The 16,056-nt window shown below is 39.3% G+C and overlaps 1 protein-coding gene and 1 pseudogene across 2 annotated transcripts in view; both read left to right on the top strand.

Annotated features, from left to right (window-relative positions):
• The first annotated feature begins 1,818 nt into the window (after positions 1 to 1,818).
• The window catches only part of stk11 (serine/threonine kinase 11), a 140,080-nt gene continuing 125,842 nt past the window's right edge, over positions 1,819 to 16,056 (top strand). For both annotated transcript variants that reach the window (XM_060846413.1, XM_060846412.1), the window contains exon 1: positions 1,819 to 2,248. In XM_060846413.1, coding sequence (XP_060702396.1) covers positions 1,887 to 2,248 — 362 coding nt within the window. In that variant the 5' untranslated portion in view covers positions 1,819 to 1,886. The remainder of the gene's footprint in view (positions 2,249 to 16,056) is intronic.
• LOC132829257 (U6 spliceosomal RNA) lies at positions 9,716 to 9,816 on the top strand (annotated as a pseudogene).

Below are 16,056 nucleotides of genomic sequence, written 5' to 3'. Positions count from 1 at the left end.
CATTAGCATAGTCATGGAGATGTAGAGCATGGAAACAGACCCTTCAGTCCAACCTGTCCACGCCAACCAGATATCCCAACCCAATCTAGTCCCACCTGCCAGCACCCGGCCCATATCCCTCCAAACCCTTCCTATTCATATACCCACCCAAATGCCTCTTAACTGTTGCAATTGTACCAGCTTCCACCACATCCTCTGGCAGCTCATTCCACACATGTACCACCCTCTGCGTGAAAAAGTTGCCCCTCTCACCCTAAATTTATGCCCTCTAGTTCTGGACTCCCCGACCCCAGGGAAAAGATTTTGTCTATTTATCCTATCCATGCCCCTCAATCACAAAAAGTTCTTAAGAATTCAGTTAATTTGCCACTGGTTGAAAGGTCTTTGAAAAAATCCCCTTCAATAAATAAAAAAATACACTTATCAAAACATTGGCTGAAAAGTTCTTCTTTAGTTCAAAAGAGTTTTGGGAGACATGGTTTTGAGCACATATATGCTGTTTCAGAGAAGTGAGTTTCCCAAGATTTTACCAAAGTTGGCAATAATTTATCTCCGGTTAAAGTAGTTTGGTTAAGCTAAATTCCAGGAACATGAAGTTGATGAAGGTGGCACCAACATGCTAAGTGGTGTCTAGGCTCTTTGAAACCCATCTTCTTCAGGCCCAGAGGCATCATTTTCTCTGTGTACTTTTCATGTTTTTTTGTTTTTCTTCATCCCTTTTTTCTGGAGAGGTGCCGGTGAGGCAGTGGCTGCAGCACTGGACACCACGGATCAGGACTATTGGTGGCTGTGGTGGTGGTGTCCGGAGCAGGGACTCGTGGTGGTGGCTTGGCTTGGTGCTTGGACTCTTGGCAGTGTAGGAAAGGTTGCAGTGGCAGCAGAGAGCAGGATCTCCTATGGCATTGGTGTTTTTGTTGCTGTTCCCAGAGCGGGACTCCTTGAGGATCAGGATACCTTGCAGAGACCTCGCAGAAGCCTTGGAGCTGTGCATGAAACACCAATTTGAACAGAAGATGAGCTGTTATTTAAGTAATTTCTTTTTATCCTTACTGTAACTCAAAACAGTGCCCGTTTGTGGCAACAAAACACTTTTCATTGTATCTTCAAGATACATGTGACAAAAAAAATCATTCATTCAAAATTTCAGTTCTGATTAGAAGCATTGGTTACTTTACTACATCGGATTGTAGTCACAGTCCATGCTCTCTAGGACATAAAATTGGCAAATCGTCACCTTCTTTAAAAAAATTGTGAATTGAGTTTAAAACTTTTCAGTAGCAAGAAACATTTTTGATTTTCTTGTCTCACTGTCCTGCTAAAATATTAGAAATCCAAGGGCCCGAAGTTCAAAGTCTATCAGAATGTAGCATTTAAAAATAACTTCCCCTTCCCGTCTCTTTCATAACTATATTAAACCCCTGGATTAGAACCAAACCAACTCAACCCTCCCTAATGCAGAAGATTGAAGTGGACGTGAGGTGGACAGGAGACCATTGGAAGGGCATTCTCTGATTTGCTGAGATGCTCTTGATTGACACACATATCAACCAATGAAACCTCCCATTCCTCTCCAGCGGCTACCAATAGAGTCTTAGAACACTCTGCTGTGGGGCGGGTCTTTCCCGCTGGTTGTGAGGTAACGGCAATAATTGACGTGACGCCGGACCAATGGAAACGGGGAATGGCGTTTCAAGGCGGGACCTGTTGTGGCATCGCCTGGTAACGCCGTTGACGGACATGGAGGAAGACCAATTGGAAGAGTGAATAGGATCCAGCGGGCTGGGGGTGATGACGCACAACGGCAACTCTGGAGTTGTTCGGGGCAGGTAAACAAAATGGCGGCTGCCTAACAACTGAACTCCTTGCAGGAGGAGGGAGGAGAGGCGATGCTGCATGGAGCGGAACAACGACAACAGCAGCCAGAGGAGCCTGAGGAATCCGAGTCGATCCTGGCGCCTTTCAGAGACTATGTCGAGATGGACGAGGTCATTGACTACATCAGTGACAACGACCTCATGGGAGTGGACACTTTCATCCACAGGATAGACTCCACCGACGTGATCTACCAGCCGAGGAAGAAAAGGGCCAAAATCATCGGAAAGTACCTAATGGGCGACCTCCTGGGAGAGGGTTCCTACGGCAAAGTCAAGGAGATGCTGGACTCTGAGACACTGTGCAGGAGGGCCGTGAAAATCCTCAAGAAGAAAAAGCTGAGGAGGATCCCGAACGGGGAAGCGAATGTGAAAAAGTAAGTGGATGGAAGTAGAAATATTGCACACACGATCGAGGCTCATGAAGCGCCGGTCATGCTTACTGACAGTTCGCACCCGAATCCCTCGAAGTGGTATTTGGACAGACTCTACCCCACCCCTCCCTATCTCCACTTATTACTTTTGACAACCGACCCGTCAGTCCATCGTCCCGGTTCTTGGTCCCAACAGGGACGCTGAGAGGCGAACTAGTAGCCCCTCTTGCTGCAGCCAACCTGGATGTTCGTTTGAAATCTTTGAATTTCTGATGATCATATATTTTTTGACATAACAAAGGCAGTGCTTTCATGCCCTCTCTCTGATTTAAAAAAAATAAGTTCTGATACTCGACTTATTAAGTTGACATATTTTTGAAAAGGGGAGGAGTAACTGTTAGGGTAATGACTTAGTATTCTTGAATCCCGCAACTGTAGCAATATTGAGAGTTTAACATTTTGAACATACTAAATTGGCACTGGACAGCTGTTTCCATTTAAACATCCAGTTTTAGTGATGTAGGGCAAAGAGGAAAGATTACAATTGCCAGCTGATTTACTATATAGTTTGCAGTAATTTTTTTTTGCAACATGTAGCAATGACATTTAAAAGTTATGTTTGATTTTACTTTTAACCAAAAGAGAGGTTTAGTCAGTTGAATGCTGCAACCTCCCCGCTCCATTTCTTTTTGTGGTTTTAAAAACTCAACCACTGAACAGCGACTTACATTGTTTTAAGTATTGGATTTGGCGTAACTATGAAGTGTGTGTTTAGAAATGTAAAACAGGGAAACAATTCTCATTGAAAATGATACCTCGGTTAAAATTTAAAGACCTTTTATCACAGTTCTATTAAAATTTGAGCTTTGAATTTGCAAAACAAAAATATTAGGCATATTCCTTGGCTGAGTCCTCAATTTTAGTTAATACTCATGCTCTGCTTTCACTGAAGTTTCACTGAGTCAGTTTTTAATGGGTCATTGTGTGATTGTGAATTTGGGACTATTCTCTTTCAGAGTCAGGACAAGACTATCTTGTCAGGTTGGTAAGGAAGTGAGTTTGTGACTTTGAAACTGAAGAGGAAAGCATACAGGACTTCTTGGATTTGGGGAAAGCAGTGTGATTTTTGTGAATGCTGATAGTGACATAGCTAATATTTGTTCAGTAATCTTCGAAATCTTTACTTTTACAAACACTAGATAAATCTTCGTACCTTTGCCTCAGTTATTGAAATAAAATGTGTAAAGGAGATCACTTACATTGCAAATAATAAATAAATCCTAAATAAGTGTCCTGCTTCATTTTTTTGTTGTATGCCTTCCTCTTCCAAGGTAGCTGGCATCTGATTTGCTTCAGCACAGCTAATCTCACTTAGATTCTTGACAAGCTAAAGTTTCAACAATATTTGTTGATTGCTGTAATGGAAACTTGGCCTGCTGCAAAGAATCAAGAAGACAAGTGCGGTTTTTTTTTCTGAATTGGTAGTCAGCTTTTTGGATAGGCTTTGTAATTATTTTCTTAATTTATGTTGGTTCATAGTGTTTAAAAGTTAGTATTACTGGTTTTGATCAAGTGAGTTTGGACTGTGATCGGTCTAAAACATCTGATCCAAATCAAGTGTGGATAATGCATCAACCTATTGGTTGCTGAAGGCCTTCTGGCACTACTACTCTTTTGACTGGCCACCCCTGTTCTATCCTTTGTAAATATTAGCTCATCCAAATCTCTGTTGCCCATATCCTAACTTGCACAAACTTCCTTTCACCCATCACCCCTCGCTGATGTACATGACTCTGATCTCAATAACACCTTGAATTAAAATTCTCGTCTTTGTATTCAAATCATTTTTTGGCCTTACTTCTCATGATTACAGTAATCTGTCCTTTTGAGAAATTTCTGCTGCTCAGATTTTGACCTTTCATGTGTTTCTGATTCATGTTGTCTCATCACTGAGTACCTTTGCCTTGCCAAAGCCCTGAGTCCAGGAATTGCTTTCGTAAACCTCACTACTTCTCTGTCTCTTTTTTTTTCTTTTCAATGCTCTCTATACTGTAAAACCAATGTATTTGCACAGTTTCGTCATCTCTCATAGACTTTTCTTGTTTATGTAACTCAGTATCAAATGTTTTTGATAACACTCCTGTGAAGTACTTTGGAATGTTTTAATATGCTAAAGGTGCAAAATAAGTGCAAGTTGTTGATTTGGCCTTTTTAAGGAATTGATAACACAACATAAAATAACAGAAGCAGGAGTATGCCATTCAGCCTGTCTGATATGCTTTGCCATTCACTAAGATCTTGGCTGATCTTTTGAATGCTGCCTGAAACCTTAGAATTTTGACCAACAAGGGAATCAATCTACCTCAGCTTTGTATGTATTCAATGATCCAGCCTCCACTGCTTTCCGGAAGAATTTCAAGGGCTAGTGATCCTCAAAAAATAAATTTCGTCACATCTCGATCTTAAATGAGAGACTCCTTATTTTTAAATGGCACAGTAGATCTAGATTTTTCCATTAGGAGAAACATCCTGTTAGCAACTACCCTATCAAACTCACTCAAACCTTATGTTTTAATGAGATCAACTTCCATTCATCTGGACTCATGTGTATAGGCCCAACCTATTTAACCTTTCGTCAAAAGATAATTCCTTCTACCCAGATGTTGGCTTTGCATTCATTCTTGGTCTCTGTTTAATTTTTAACTCTACTGTTCTGTGTTCCCTGTTAAAGTGGCAAGTTCATGCCTTTCCACCTTCTACTCCATCTGTCAATTTTTGCCTCTCATTTAATACATCGCTATCACTTTAGATACTTTCTGAATCCTTTTCATGAGATGCTTTTCGACTGTCTTTTGTATCATCTACAAACTTGTGACAGTATACTGTTCTTTAGTCCAAGGTATATGAGGTGTCAGTACTTATCCCTGTGCCATTTCACTAGATTCTGTTTGCCAGCCATTTCTCTTGACTGTTAGCCAGTGCTAATTTATCATCCCCAGTGCCATGTGCATCTTGTGTGGTAACTTTTTTTTCTGGCACCTTATCAACTCCTTTTTGAAAATTCAAATACACTTCATCCACAGGTTCCTCTTCTTCTACATTGCATTCCACATCCTCAAAGAATGGCAATAGATTTATCAAACATGAATTCTCTTTCACAACTACATATTGAGTCTGCTTGATAGTATTAAGATTTCCTAAATGTTCTGAATGTACTGCTTTAGTATTGGATCCTAGCATTTTTCAAATAGAAAGATTAACTCATCTATAGATTTTGCATTCTGTCTTCCTCCTTTCTTGAGCATGTATTGCCTTTGCACATTCTTAGTGTTCAGGAGGCTTTTCAGTATCTGGAAATGTTTGAAAGATTACCACCAATGCATCCGTTGCATCCACATATTTTTTTAAGATCTTGCAATACATTCATCAGGTCCTTCTTGAAGGTGTCGCCCTTCAGAATAGGTCATGGCATTAATGCAGTCATCTGTGTGCCAGAAAAAGATTTGATAAGGGGAACCTGAGTAAGACTGGAACAAAAACTACTGGCTTGACTTGGGCCATATGGCAATTTGTGAATGCTTTCTTTTATGAAAGAAATTATTCAGCACACAATTTCCTTATGATAGTCACTCCTTCTGCAGATTTACCAACTGCTATGTGAAACAGTTAACTATAACATATTTACTGCATTCAGTTTTCCTGGGATTGCCGTTTGTTATTATTGTGAGTTATGTGTTTATGATTGTGTCAAGCAATTTAGTTGGATTCATTTTACAGTGATAGTCATAGAATCTCTGCCTTTTAGAATCAAGCTCTGGGTTCCAGAGGCAATTCTAGGACTTACATAGAAGCAAATATTGCAGATCCTGGAAATCTGAAGCAATACGGAAAATGTTGAAGAAACGCAGCACATCTGATAGCATCTGTGAAGACTGAAACAGAGTTAATATTTCAAAGGAAGAGTTGCATTGAACTCGAAATATTAATGCAGCTTCTGTCTCCACAAATGCCAGGCCTGTTGAGTTTCTCCAGTATTTTCTATTTTTTATCCATCCCATGATTTGACCATGGAAGAGATGCATTAAAACATGGCCAAACAAATTCAATATCATTCTGCAAATCCTTCCAAAAGCTTTATATGGAATACTAAGTCAGCCACCACTTTGAGTATCAAGTACAATTAAGGCCAACACAGTACTTAAGCACATCCTGACTTGAGAAAAGGACAGCTTAACAGACCTGAGATCAGGCATACAAGAGATTAAGGTCAAAATGTTGATGCTGGGAAAAAGTCAATTCAGGGAAAATAATGGACATTTTTGAGGAAACAGAAAAAAAGACCATGAACGTGACAATTCAAATTTTCTAGAGATTAGTAGATTATTTTAAGGTATAGGGATGTGGAACAGAGGCAGGTGTATGGAGTTCTTTTTAAAGATCAGCTGTAATGTGATTGATGGAAAAGGCTCTGGGACAGAAAAGTGAATGAATGGAAAAGCTGTGGTGGGGGAGAATAAGCCTCCTGACTCTGTTACAGTAGCTGTCCTTCTCTTAAGTCAGCATGTGCTTAAGTACTATGTTGACCTTAATTGTACCTGATACTCAAAGTGGAGGATAATCCAATATTCTGTATTGAACTGTTGGAAGGATTTGCAGATTGATATTGAATTTGTTTGGCTAAATGTTTGAATTTGTTTAAATGCATCTCTTCTATGGCCATCAAGTCCTGAAATGGATCATTAAAGAGAAAGTACTGGAGAAATGCAACAGGTCTGGCCGCATTAATATTTTGAGTTTGATGTGACTCTTATTTTGAAATATTAACTCTGTTTCTGTTTTAATTGATGCTGCCAGATCTGAGAGTTTCTGCAGCATTTTTTTTTGTTGTTTCAGATTTCCAGGATCAGCAATATTTTGCTTCCATATATGCTAGAGAGGCCGTGGAACCTGGATTTGATTCTAAAAGGCGGAGATTCTGCCCACTGTCCCACAAGATCTCTTTAAACACCCATTTGTGTTAGCTGTCTTTGCTGCTGCCATACGCTCACATCTGTCCATCTGAAAACCAGAGTTGTTTGCAAATCAAATGTTTTATACTGCAATTCATTAATTTTAATTATTAAATGACAGAATATTAAGAGGAAAGCTGACACCCTTTCATTAATGTTACATCGCTATTTTTGAACTTCTGTGTATCTCTTAAATATTAATGCATCCCATGGACTTGTTCATTACTTTTGGAAGAACATGTTGGGTTTAAAGCTGAATTCTGAAGTGGGCAGGACATATTGACAAAAGAGAGAAATAAGAAATTTGAACTTGGGATGATATTGATAAGAGTGTAAATTCAATGCCTTTGGTCTTTCTATTGCCCAAGTGAGAAAGGTTCTATGTTAATTTGCATTTAATGTTGGAGCATGGCATAAAGCGGTGATCGAGACCTGAAAGTAAAGCTGGATCATCAGCTTACATAAAGAATTTGTTCTCATTCATTTCTGTTATGTTAGAAATGTATTGTAATTGGGGAGAAAATGACAGCTAGACAGTCACCAGTAAAGGCTCGGGTGATGACCAGGGGTAGTAAAAAACCCATGGGATTAACAGAATGGGCACCTCGAAAGGAACTAATGATGAGTGTCTCAGCAGCGTATGAACACTGAAGCTGAAAGCTACTTGAGAGGACCACAAGTAGCCAACTGTGAAGCATGTAGACAGTGTGCAATGTTGAGTACAATGGTTGTAAAGGGACTGTTGGTGGGCAGTGTGAGAGAGTTGACTTGTGAGGAAGGAGTTGCATCTACATCCATTCACTGGACGTGCACAAGAGAAAAAATTGCCCCCCAACATATGGTGCGGGTGCCTGTCCCAGATGTTCTGCAGCATTGACTGTTTTGGTTGCATCCCTCTGTCACTACTGACAAACTCTGAGATATGCAGTTAGCTCTACGGTAGGCAAAGCTGAGGGATGGGGCAGGCCTAAGGCATTTGGGTGAGTCAGTGCCGTGTACCTGTATTGCTACCCTTGCTTCCACAAGGTGATTGTCACAATCCTCTACCACTGCACCTCATTAATAGCCAGGTAGTGATTCTGCAGGATGTTATGAAGTATCTAAAGCCACAACATAGACCAGGACAGTCACATGAATGGTGAGATATAAGGATTTATGAAATACTAAATCAATTTGTATGTCATTGGTTGTAAAAGAAACTTTAATGTGTTTTCTTAATTAACCATTGGATGTGCTAATGTGGTAGACAAATTATTTGCATCAGATATATGGATCACCAATCTATGTACATATCTGCTAGCTGTCATCAACACAACATCAGTACATTTTTTGCTTCCTATTCTCCATGCAAAATTGCACAGAGTTCCTCTGCTCTGCAGATGGGGTGGTAGGAGCCTGCTCCATAGTGGAACATGTTGGCCCTGGAGGTTGGGTCAACTGAGCGAGGAGTTGTTAGAGTCTGAGTGGGCCAGACATGCCAAGGCGGATTTTGCCAGAGGTAAGTTAACTATCCTCAGCTGCAACTCCCAATGTTGGAGTGGGGCTGGACCAAAGTCCCAGCCACATCCCAATTAGAGATTGTCGAGGCACCTGTGTATGCTTCGCGACTTGAGGCTGAGTATGAGTCATATCGAGTTTGATGAAACAATTCATGCTATGAGGTTGAATTAGTTTTCTCACTTTTTTTGTTTGAGCTTTTGTAGCGAAAATCATTCCACTGAACTCAACACAATTCATACTTAGCCAAAAAAAGGCAAGATTTGACTTCACGTTTTGTCAAGCAATTAGTCGTGTGAAGATGTTCAAGACCGTTATCTTCACACACAACAATAAAGTAATATTGGCACATTTGTGAATGGTTTTAGTCATGCTAAGTTTTTTTTAATAAGAAATAAAATGTAACTTCCTGCTGTTCAGCTTTCAGTTGTAGGGTGACTGTAAATTAATCTATGTTCACTGTAAGCAGTGATTTAAACACTTGATTTGAGGGTTTCCTAATGAAAATTTTTATTAATATTAATCATTGAGGTTTTATTAAAAGTAACAGCATTTTGACAGCAACTAGCAACTTATTTGACTATATTACTGACTTTGAGTTGAGACAAGCACAGTTTGAATAAAGTCTATTCTGCCATCCCTAGAAATCATGTCTGATTGTGACTTATTTAGGAATGTCTGATACTAAAGATAGTATGAGTGCTTCTACTTGAAGGAATTCCAGCTGTGTTCAGAGCTGCATTTGCATTATTTCCATTTTGACATCATTAGAAATGATCACATTGGCAGAGAGAAAAGTTTGGGATTCTGGTTCTTAATCAGGAATATGTTTCACTTTTAGAATAGGATATCTCCATGCGTCTGGTCATACTATTTGTCAAAGCAAAACTAGCCACCACCTTTAATAGTGAAGGATCATTTTTACATAACATGTCAGGTTTTTATTCCTTTGTTACTGCTGACTGTGTTTTTGGCTGCACATATAGTAAAATTGGAACAACTTTGGGAAGATTAGCATGACCTTTGTACTTTGATGATACAAAACATGGAATTTTTCATGAATATGTGTATGGGTTATGAGCTCAGTTGACTAGATGGTGAGAGTGAATGCCAGTATGCATGTTCAACCCTCATACCTGCTGAGGTAGTTCAAGGTAGCATGCCACTTCATCTTGCCCCACACTTAAGGATAAATTCTGCCCAAGCTATATCTGTTCAACTGTCTCTCTCTCTAGTGGTGAGAGCTATCTATGGTCCTTTGTGGACTATGATTAATTACTTATTTGCAACCTATTGAAATATCACTAACAAATCATAAAAGAAACAGTCTATCCTTCCTTATTAACTGAAATGTTAACTTGGTGTATCAATACAAGGTTGCTGTGTCAAGGCTGTAAATTGGATATTTTAATCTGTTGTACTAGCTGTGGAACAGTATTAAAGTTGGCATAAAGCTGATCTTCTTTGCACAATTTTGCTCAAACAAGGGTCAATGTATTTGAACTGAGTGAACTCTGTTCCTATTTCACAATTAACTTGCGATGATTGAACCACACACTGATATTTGTTAGGAGAAAGTAATTCATAATTTGCTTGTTTGTCTGCTAGTTTTCTGCTGTTGGTTTACATGATTGCACTTTTTAAATTTAAAGGTTGTGATTTGCTTTAGTATAGAGCTATGACACTGGATAAGCCCCTCTGCTAACTTAAACCCGATACACAAAGAAGCTGATCTCGTGCCCTAACCTATTAAATTTCGAGAAGTAAAGAGCTATTCCAGAGATCACTATTTGAAGTAAAAATTAACGAATTTATTCAGCCCAGAAGGGAACATTAAGCAACTATTTACAACTCCTTTCTCTTAAACCTATCTTTTACCGCCCATTCTACAATATTGGTCCAATAGAAAACCATGATTAAGATCTACACAAAAAAAAAGTTTCAAAACAGTCAGCTTTGTCAATTCTCCTTTGTAGATTTTTTTCCCTCTGTATTTTCCTCTGTTTTCCTGGGTTGTCTGTTCTTCGGTTTTCTGCACAGCTTCTGGACAGGGACCGTTCAGAGAGTTATTTGGCTTGCAGTATGTACTTGTATGTGTTCTATTAGTTTACCCTCTAACTGTTCAAAATGTCTGGTTTTATACCCCAAAACGTCGGGTCATTTCATTGATTTGATGTCACCAAAACACTAAATTCAAATTCATTTGGACTTTGGTCTCTGGTTGTCTGAATTAGAATTTGTTTCTGTACCATGGCCACACAGAACCAGCTACTTGTGTCAACCAAATGTTGCACTTGGAAATTGTTCAGCACCCCCTATGCTTTCAGTCCTTACCAGCTTCCTTTGTCTCTCAAAGGTACAGTATACACCTACACCTTCATAACAATAGCATTCGGTATAGGTTGAGTTGGTGACTATGCAAAAAAAAATAATTGTAGTTGTGTTTTATGTGGTGATGGTGCTTTAACATCTTTATTCTTGTTTTATTTTCTCTTATTAACATTTGTAGGTACAAGGTCAACTTGCAATGTATTTAATTGCATCTCTCTCTCTCTCTCTCTGTCTCTCTCTGTCTGTCTGTCTGTCTGTCTCTCTCTCTCTCTCTCTCTGTGTCTCACTTGCCATCACTCTTGACACCTGCAACATAATTATACAATCCAGTTGCAGGTTTATATCTGCATTGGTAGTAGTTTCCAGAACTAAATATTAGCGACACTTTCAGTTGCTACCTAAATCACTGTACAATAGCCTCTATCTCTGTCCATCTCTCATACTCTGTAAGCTGGCAGGGTCTGATGATGCATGTTAGTGTTCTATATGGATTTAGTCACAAATCAGCTGTTATTGAATTGATTAGCTGAACACACTCTGACATAAAAGGCCTACTCATGCTGCTACGTTCCTATTTGGCCCCGAGCTGAGGTTTTGGGCCTCAACCAAATGATCATTTCCATCTCTGCTGTGTTGCATATTATTGCCTCCAACTGACGTCACAGTTTTAGAAACCTTTGTGTGTTCATTTTTGTTTAAGACTTCAAAGTTTTACTCTGTATGAATTGTAACTGGTCCAAAACTCTACCAAATTCATCCTGCTCTGTTTTCTCAGTCCTGATTTCCTTTTATTTATTTCAGATTCCTTAATGCGTAGATTTACAAGTTGTGTTCATTTGTATCTCTTCTTTCATATAGGGCATATCAATTCAGTCCTATGGTCCAACATTCATTCAGTGCTTTTTTTCTCTCTGGCCTCCTTTATGTTCCTGCTTCTTTATTTCAATGTTGACAGCAGATTCTTCACTTTTGGAAGTGGCTCAACTCTTGAAATATTGGACATTTTTCATTTTGTGTTGAGTGCTTTCAATTATTTGGTGTTATGAAAGTATGTTATTATTAAAGTGTATTAAAACACTAAGGATTCTTAAGAATTTGACAGGGTTAATGTTGAGAGAATGTTTCCCCTTGTAGGGGAGCCTAGAACCAGAAGGCATAGTCTTGGAATAAAGGGCTGCTAATTTAAGGTGGAAATGACAGTGGATAGGCAATGGCAGACGTTTAACAACACATGAATGAATTTCAACAATTGTACATCCCTGTCTGGCATAGGAGTGAAACAGGGAAGGTGGCCCAACCATGGCTAATGAGGGAAATCAGGAACACTGTTAAAGTAAAAAAGGAGGCATATAAATTGGCCAGAAAAAGCAGCAAACCTGAGGAGAAATTTAAAATTCAGCAGAGGAGATCAAAGGGTTTAATTCAGAAAGAAAAAATAGAAAATCAAAGTAAGCTTGTGGAAAACTTAAAAACTGAATGCAAAAACTTCAATAGAGATATGAAGAGATAAAGACTGGTGAAGATAAATGTAGGTCCCAAGCAGTTAAAATTAGGTGAATCCATAATGGACAACAAATGGCAGACCAGTTGAACAAATACTTTGGTTTTGTCTTCTCTAAGGAGGACACAAACAATCTTCAGGAAATGCTAGGGGTCAGAGGATCAAGCATGAAGGAAGAACTGAAGGAAATCTGTATTAATCAGGAAATGGCATTGGGGAAATTGAGGAGATTAAAACCCGATAAGACCCCAGGGCCTGATGCTCTATGTCCCAGAGTACTTGGGGAAGTTGCCCTAGATATAGCGGATGCATTGGTGAACAATTCCAGCATTCTGTAGACTCTTGAAGAGTTTCAATGGACTGGAGAGTAGTTAATGTAACTTCACTCCTCTTTCAACAAAAAAGGAGGGGGAGAATTGACAATTATAGGCCTGTTAGCCTGACATCGAAGGTGGGGAAAATGCTGGAATAATCATTAAGGATGTAATAACAGCATTTGGAAAGCGGTGACAGAATTGGTCCAAGTAGGCATGGATTCGCTAAAGGGAAATCATGCTTGACAAATCTTCTGGAGTGTTTTGAAGATGTTACCAGTAGAGTAGACAGTTGGTGAATCAGTTGATGTTGTGAATCTGGACTTGCAAAAGGCTTTGCACAAGGTTCCACACAAGATTAGTAGGCAAAATTAAAGCTCATGGTATCAAAGGTAATAGATAGAGAACTGGTTAACAGACAGGAGCAGAGAGTTGGAATACAAAGGTCCTTTTCAGAGTGGCAGGTAAGTAATGAATAGGGTGCCTCAGGGTTCAGTGCTAGGACCTCAGCTGTTCACAATATACATTAATGATTTGGAAGAAGGAATTGAATGCCATATCTTCACTGACACCTAGCTAGGTGACAGCGTATGCTGTGAAGAGGATGCTAAGAGGTTGCATGGTGACTTGGACAGACTGGCTGAGGGGGCAAATACTTTGCAGATGCAATGTAATGCAGATAAGTGTGAGGTTATTCACTTTGGTCACAAATACAGGAAGGCAGATTATTATCTGGTGGCAGTTTAGGAGAGATGAGGTGCAATGAGACCTGGGTGTCATGGTGGAACAGTCACTGAAGGTTGGCATGCAGATATTAAGGAGTTAACTTGCTCTAAGCTCTCTGTGCTTTGCTCAATAAGTTATGCTTGTTCACAGAAGTTGGTGTGTTGCAATTGCATCAAGTGTGTAAGGAACTCAGGCAAAGTAACTTAACACAGGCATTGAGGAAAGCTAATGGCATGCTGGCCTTCATGGCGAGAGGATTTGAGTATCAGAATAAGGATGTCTGCTGCAGTTATATAGGGCCTTGGTGAGGCCACACCTTGCGTGCTGTATGCAGTTTTCATCTCCTAGTCTGAGGAAGGATATTCTTGCTACTGAAGGAGTCCAACGAAGTTTCACTAGACTGATTCCCGGGATGGCAGGACTGACATATGAGGAAAGAGTGGATCGACTGGGCTTGTATTTGCTGGAATTTAGAAGAATGAGGGGAATCTCATAGAAAACATATAAAATCCTGATGGGATTGGATAAGCCAGATGCTGGAAGAATGTTCCCAGTTTTGGGGAAGTCTAAATCAAGAGGTCACAGTCTAAGAATAAGGGATAAGCCATTCAGGATTAAGGTGAGGGAGAATTTCTTCACTCAGCGTTGTGAACCTGTGGAATTCTCTGCCACAGGAAGCTGATGGGGCCAGTTTATTGATATATTCAGGAGGGAGCTGGACATGGTTCTTTTGGCTATAGGATCAAGGGATATGGGGACAGGGAAGGAATAGGATACTGAGATTGCATGATCAGCAATCAGAATTTAATGGTGGCACAGGCTCAAAGGGCTGAATGGCCTACTCTTGCACAAATTTTCTATGTTTCTATGAGGAGGAATTTGTTTCTGAGGGTTGACAGCCTTTCAAGCTCCTTGTCACAGAGTCGTGGGGGTAGATTCCTAGTCTCTAGTTCAGTCTGAGATAGATTCTTGGTCAGAAGGGGAATCCAGAATTATCGGAAAAGGCAAGGAAAGTATATATGAGGAATGTTTGATCAGCCATGATCCAATTGAATGTCAGAGCAGGCTTGTGGGACCCAACTCGTCATTCTTATTCCTATTTATTTTGTTATGGTCATGTAGATTTATGAATTACATGTTTATATATTCTCATGGTATTAAAAACGTTTATTAGAATGTTTAAAATCTGATTGAAGATTTGTAGCTCGGGTATCCGTTGTTGTGGTTCTGCTGTGGTTGTTGTAACATTATTAGAATGTTAGTTGTTTGATCAGGCCTGTGATGCAATAATTTTGCTGATTGAAGATGAGTGTTCAGAGTGCGGCATTTTTGAATTTTGGTAAGTGTAAACCATGGAATTGTCCTAGATACATGGATGAAACAAAGCAAAGCTTCCTTTTACTGAGCTCCAGTTTCAAATTAAGAATAAATTAACTTGCTGCATTACTATTTTTTCATCTTTTCTTCCTGTAGCTTTTTTACTCCACCTGTTCCCAGGCTCATTATGGGAAGCAAGATAGCAATCTCATCTTTCTACTTTGTGCTATGCTGACACCCAGGCCAAATAAAACAAAACCGAAGAATGGGCAGATTGTACATTTAGGTTGAGAAATATGGATAGTGTAAAGGGTAAGGGAGATTGAAAATATTTGACTTTAAGGGCTTCCCAAATTGGAACTCACCAGTTATTTAAATTACCGCTCGTGCATTTTGACATGTTGGCAGTTTTTCAATTGGCAGTGTAGGAAAATGTTTGCACTCGATAGTGCAAATTTGGCCTAAATCATGAATGATTTTGCTTAGATTGGCTTCTTTCATTTTTGATCTGAAGCTAACGTATTCAGGATAGGTCATTCTTACTTCAGGGGTAATATATTTTACAGTTATGATGTATTTTTGTAATTTTGGATTTTAACAATCTTAATCCCCTTTCTGCCTCAAGAGCAGTAAGGCACAAACAATAGAAAAATCTAGGCCACATTTTCCCAGAATACATAATCCTTTGCAGGCATATGTGAATGGATCATCTATATGGTTTGTTCACAGCATTTCTCATCATTGTGCCGCCATGCAACAGAGCTCACTAATATCTATCATTCTGTCTGTTCGCTCTTAGTAATGAGTAGTAAGTGCAAAGCATATAATTCATGGCTGTTAATCATGGAGAGAAAAGAGCATTTTATAACTCAAATATCAAGGCTCCTGAAGTGGAAGAATGCTTGTTTGTTTTATCACAATGTGCTCAGTTTATGATTAAAGTTAAGCTTTTGTAGAAAGTTGGTACGTGAAAAATGGCTACATTCTAGAGGTGCACAGGTTATTTTTCTATATCTATTTGATTGTGTTTAAAGTGGGGAAATGGTTGGGAAAAGGATAACTACACTGTTTTTTTAAAAAAAGCAAGTTAACATGCACACACGCACCTGTTTACAT

This window comes from Hemiscyllium ocellatum, chromosome 28 (genome assembly GCF_020745735.1).
Source record: "Hemiscyllium ocellatum isolate sHemOce1 chromosome 28, sHemOce1.pat.X.cur, whole genome shotgun sequence".
Taxonomy (NCBI): Eukaryota; Metazoa; Chordata; class Chondrichthyes; order Orectolobiformes; family Hemiscylliidae; genus Hemiscyllium; species Hemiscyllium ocellatum.
Note: the sequence above shows the minus strand (reverse complement) of the source record. Positions and strands in the feature narration are given on the sequence as shown.